The following is a 6,015-nucleotide window of genomic DNA, read 5'->3' on the forward strand; positions in this document are numbered from 1 at the left end:
ATTTGATGCTGATTTGTTACCCGTTTTAGTGTTCTACAGATTAATAAGGAATAACCGACGTTGTCTAAAGTGTTTAACGTAAAGTAATTCAATTTTAAAGTAAGGTGACGAGTAGGTCGTAGTGGTCTACTAATTCGAGCGTTCTCTCTTCTGCCGGGCTAGCCTAAGCATATTTTTTTAATCGTTCTCTATTCGAATAACCCCGGTAAGGTAGTCGTAAGAATAGAGTGAAGTACGTACGCCACCATACGTAACTGGTATAGATCGTCACGCGTGAAGTGAGCCCGAGAAGCGAGATTATACATAATATCATGGCCCTGTCGGGGTCATTGTACTTAGTTAGCGTTTAACATTTAGTCAAGACTTTGAAATTAATAAAATTTTGAGTGCTCGTTGATCCAATGTAGATATTTATTTTTGTTATTGTAATGTACCCAAAATTACTATATTTATGGAACCATACTTGATAGATTTTAACGTAATCGTAACGGAATTCGAACTACCGATCATTAGTGGTAAGATCGACATCATAAAGTTAGGATTGCCCTGCATGTTTTATGTTATCTTGTAAGAATATCCCTTTCAAAGCATTTAAACTGTGTGTATTAGAATAAGTTGGATGAGACTAGCGGTGGTCAACTGGGGAGTAATATATAAACCAATAAACTATAATGTCCATACATAGTGCTTCTCGCTGTAGTGACAAGTAAGTGCATGAAGGCAGGTTTTAAGAAAACGGAAGTGCTATAATCTATAATAATCAAATATTTAAATAATTAAGTTATGATTCTCCGATATTGTGGAAGATGTATAATATTTTTTACTAATAAATTTAATATTGTACTCTAGTGTTTCATTTAACGTGACCTGACGCTTGAATCTCATTGACTATTCAAAATTATCATTCAACAATCAATAAACTGGTTAGCATCACGATTCTGAAATTTAAAATTGTAGTTGGAATGATAACGTAGAATAATAATCACGAGCGAATACTACACAAGATATGCGAGGATAAAACATTAACACTCTAAGTTCTTAGCCCTGAAATAAAAGATAATCTAAAATAACATTTATTTAATATTGTTAATACAATTCAGTTTCACTTAATACATTTTTCATCATATTGTCAATAAGCAGATGACCGGTCGAATGGGCAGAATTAGTGGGTCTTATAGCAACGTCACAACGACACATTTCATATTTATCGTTTACTTCATTTACACACCGACTACTATTTGGGATCTAGTTCAGCGCCGATTACTTTTGTTTTACATTTTATCACATACCTTTATTAGGTACTTCCATGCACAGGGAGGCCAGAGTGGAACTATGGTGGAACTCAAGTGGTGTATCGTTCATGGGAATGTTCCCACTTGGGGAAAATTCCCGGCGGTAAAATGCTAGCTATGTATATAAAGTTTTATTACCTAACCTTTAGGCAAATAAGATCAGAGTTAAAAGAAAGAACAAATTGAACAACAAAAGCAGCTACTATCAAGGAATTATTACAACGGGAACATTCTCACTCTGGGAACACCACTGGGGGCACATCACTGGGCGGCAAAGTCTCCTTTCCTGGACCCTACGATCCATTTGCTGAAAATCTCCCTCCTGGATTCAAGTTACCATGGGCAACCTGGAAATCTCTTAATAGGCTTTGGATCCAGGTGGACCGGAGTAAGGAAAACTCGTCCAGGGATTCATAGGAAATTCCAACTTGGAGTGTGAGTGTGGAACTGTTCCTCAAATCATGGACCACCTCATGTCTTGTCCTTCTTGCCCTGCCATCCGGACTTGATTCTGGCTACTGACAATGCTATTTCCGCAGCCAAATACTGAGAGAGTACTACATAAGTCTGCCATCGACTCGTACTTCCATGCATGCATCTACTATTATAAAAATATTCTATAAGTAATATGAAAACGCTATCTACAACCGTTAAGGCGGATGCCCAAATTGAAGTAGCTAGGATGTGGTACAGTATTTTTTGCAAAATGTGACTCACGTTGACCGCAATGACAATGTACACGGATATCCCTCTCAACTTACACTAATTCGTGCCTATCCAACTTATTGGTACAAAGCTGAAGCAAGTCAGCATACTCCAAGACGTACTGTGAGCAAGTCCACACCCTAAAAAGTCTTCTCCCCTACAGCAATCATAATGTTCTCGAACACCACCCAGTTGATCAGCGCCCACGGGCCCATTCGCAACCAATTTGGGATAAATCCGTTATATAGGGATAATATACCTTCGTTCTTCACGGACTGCCGAAAGCAGTCTACCATGCCCGCGTAACGTAAGCCCCTGAAAAAGATTGGAATAAAACATTTCAACCGCGTGAAATGAGAAAATTTCTTTAGTAAGACATATATTTTTTAAACGCCGTATGGTTGAATGGCGTTGTCCAATGAAAAGGCTACATTCATTACAGAAACTTGCGCCTATTTCCCACTAGGGCAAGCAGAGACTAGAATTTCTTCTGCTTCGATCCTGACACACTTCTCCTGCTTCTTGCTTCCTGCTCATTAATCAATCATTCCATACTATATCTTTTACAATGACATCCCCAATTTGGTCAATATACTTACCTACGTCTGTGTAAATAAAATTATTTACCTGCCATTGGGTCCAACGGGTTGGTTCATAAGCCTCGTTTTAATCAAGTCCGCTGGAGTGCCCAGAATGGCAGCTGTTAAGCCGGCAATAAGTGCCGCACACGCATGTACTGAAGTACTGTCTGGCATCCCAAAATCGTTTATTAACAGCTTCTTAGTATAGTCGTAGGCTGCTAGATCCCCCATGTTGACTAGTGCCGCCCTTTGCATATTTGGCAACGATCCTGAAAGGTACAATGCCGCAAACCAGTAAGTGCTTATCTAAAATCCCTAGTGTTTCTTATACCCTTAGTCTAAACATGATGTTGGTTTTTTATAAAATAGCGCCGTTCTGGATCAGCAAGAAATACCTATCAGAACTGTGATAAAGGTAAAGGCAAAACGCACTTTTCTCGATTTACCTCCCCACTATTGTATGTACCATTTAAACCTATAGATACTACGACTATTACTTGTTCTTAAAATAAATAATATTTCGTAGGAAAGCCAAAGCCACTAGCCCAATCGTCTTCAGTAAACCGTATATGGAGCAGCGCAGCGGCGGCGGCTGGTAGAGGGGAGACCTGTGCCCAGTATTACGCATATGAATAGGATGTGTATGCTTTTTTATGGCTCGCATAAGCCGCTCACCTCTAAAGAAACCAAGCAGACCACTTTCCGTATAGATCTTAGCGTACGCCTGCTTGAGGTTGGTGCACCGTGGCGGGAGGCCCTGTAGCACCCGTCGACCTTCAGCCTGCATCTGCACCTTCACCAGGTCCGCCGGCGAGGCGACCAACTGCGCCAAACTACCCGCCATTAACCCGGCTGCAGAACTTCCAAAGTATGTTAATCGAAATATATATGCGCGTTAAAATCAAGCAAGGTCTATAATATACCATACGCTCACGATCATATTTACAATTGGCCTAGTCGGAACCTATAACCTACCTATAGATATAAGTATCGTGTTTAAATGTAAAAAACTTACTTACTTTCCTACTTTTCAAACTTAAATTAGCCAACTACTTTCTACTGGAATATCTCTATTGAAAAATAAAATCAATCCACACCTACAGAAGAACTTAACAGCGTCAAATGTCCGTCTTTATCTTGCAACATGCCTCGGAAGCGTTCGTAGAGTATGAGTCGGCAGCCAGAGTAGATGATGTGTCGTTGGAACATAGCCAACACACCGGTCCACAGTTTCAGGACTCCCTCCTTCCTGACGATACCTAGTCCTGTCGAGACCATACCTTTGTGTTCTAGCTGGAAGAAATTCGTATACTATGTGTCTTTCACGCACTAATTAGGTACCTACCCAATCACATTGTAGGTTTACATTGTCACGGGTATAGAAACAGGGTACTTTCCAGGGGCAGACTTTGCGTAGTACTTACGTGTCGCGATTTAATCGAAGTCTATTTATTAGTACAACATTTGGTTGTGCATAAGATACGTCGAATGCAATATCAATATAGTACCTAGTTCTTATCTTACTATCAAATGTTGTCCCATTGTCGGGTAAACGCCTCGTCTTTGGCTCTCCGCCTTTCACGGTCTTCAGCGACCTGCCACTAATCAGTACGGTAATCATCGCGATCGTCACACCACTGTTTGCCCCCAGTACGGTCACGAGCATTAATATGTATACACTTTGGTACCATGTCACATTAACTTTTTTGACAATTGAACTGTAAGTCTCACTAAATGTCAAATATGTTAGTGCGACAGAGTCCTAAAGTGGATATAATGTACATTATATGTACATGCTGGTCGACGCCAACGCAAACGGGTACGGTGTACACGTTGTCTCAGCATAGAATATGGAATAAATACTACGTATAGAACGGCAACTCTCAGCTCCCTAGCGGTTGAGCTAGGTTTACCTCCTCCCCCACCTCGGTCTTTACTTTAGTCATTAGTCTTCAATCGTATGGGCGTCAGACGTTACACACGCAGATGTGCGGGTACGATATCGTCAATGTCGTCCCCGATGTTGTCCGTGTAAAACGAGGTTTTTTTGTATGAAGTGTCCGGGGTGTGCTATGGCCTTGAGACACCCACCGACACTAGCCCACCGCTCTTATCAATATAACTACTTAGTTTGTGAATATTTTTACCTTTAATCCACCCTTAGCTGCAGCCACTTCCGATTGTATTTGAAGCCGCGTCTTGCAAAGGTCGAATGGGTATGTTACTAAAAATTCAATTAAATCTTGGATCGCTTTGATTATAACCCTATTATTTAAATTCAAAAATTTCTTTATTCAGCAGGTAACATAGTTACACTTTGAATCGTATTTTTTTACATTAACATCTCATCCGCGTAAAACTACTTACTGCAGCGTCTCATAACCTGTATAGCCGGGGAAAAGCTGCAAGAAAAACCTCGGCACAGGGCCCTAGACCTTCTTTAAAAAAAAAAAAACAAAATACTGTTATACAAGTTATTTGGCTGTTTGTGTATAAAAGTATATAATCATAAATCAAGATCAGGGAGTAAGGTCTGAATGCGGCTATAATATTGTATCTTAACTATCTAAGTACCTATATCATATCTACCACTAATCAAAAATAGACCCACTTGCTAATACATTAAGGCCGGTCCCGTTTTGGATATGTACTTCATGGATGGTATGTATAACGTACAACCAGCGTGCGAGCTCTATTTGATAAATTAATGGCGCGCTCCCCATAACACTTAGAGGGTTGGGTCTGCTTTTGTACGACAAGGATTCCAAAGTCGGGTTAAAAATAAAACCCTGACGTTACGTACCTATCTCAGCTGTCCACGCACTGACCACAGCCACGCAGTACCGGGTAAATACATCAGAAGGCTTTTCAGGAGGCTTTATCTCAATATCACCTTCACCCGCCCCGGGAATCAACGCCATTCTTCTATAGTCACCTGCCCATGAAATCTTGTAAGTTCATAATAACTGGGGGATAACACCATTATTGACACTAGAAACATTACATAATTAAACCTATTGTGAATTATTATTTTTGTATTTGTATGTAAAATAATAAACTATTTGGCATCTGGCGTTTGCCGTGCTGATGCTGAGTTGACTTTGGTTCTGACGTTGTCTCGTTAGCTTATAAAAAGTAGGCAAAGGAACTAAGAAGAAACTTAATACTCTTTTTAAAGGCGGTTAAAAAGGCCAAATCGACGCAATTCGTCTAAAAAAGCAATATTGCAATTTGATATTTGCGCATATAAAAGCAAATGCGCAATACAAACATAAATTGCTGTATTGTTTTTTAGATGAATTGTGTGGCCTTTTCAACCCCCCATAATTTAAAAAGAGTATTTATGTATATTCTGTTCCTTTGCTTACTTTCTAACTACTTTCCAAGGACACATTTATCCGTCAAATAAATGAACTCGTCACGTACAGTCATGAGCA

At 39.9% G+C, this 6,015-nt stretch overlaps 1 protein-coding gene across 1 annotated transcript; it reads right to left on the minus strand.

Annotated features, from left to right (window-relative positions):
• Positions 1 to 1,114: 1,114 nt before the first annotated feature.
• Positions 1,115 to 3,681, minus strand: LOC126368990 (mitochondrial uncoupling protein 4-like). Its single transcript, XM_050013270.1, has 4 exons — positions 3,598 to 3,681; positions 3,254 to 3,438; positions 2,625 to 2,847; positions 1,115 to 2,312 (listed from the first exon to the last, which is right to left on the minus strand). The coding sequence occupies exons 2-4, from the start codon at positions 3,420 to 3,422 to the stop codon at positions 2,138 to 2,140; spliced, it is 567 nt and encodes a 188-aa protein (XP_049869227.1). The 5' UTR covers positions 3,423 to 3,438; positions 3,598 to 3,681; the 3' UTR covers positions 1,115 to 2,137.
• Positions 3,682 to 6,015: the final 2,334 nt, after the last annotated feature.

The sequence above is a fragment of the Pectinophora gossypiella genome, chromosome 8 (assembly GCF_024362695.1).
Source record: "Pectinophora gossypiella chromosome 8, ilPecGoss1.1, whole genome shotgun sequence".
Taxonomy (NCBI): Eukaryota; Metazoa; Arthropoda; class Insecta; order Lepidoptera; family Gelechiidae; genus Pectinophora; species Pectinophora gossypiella.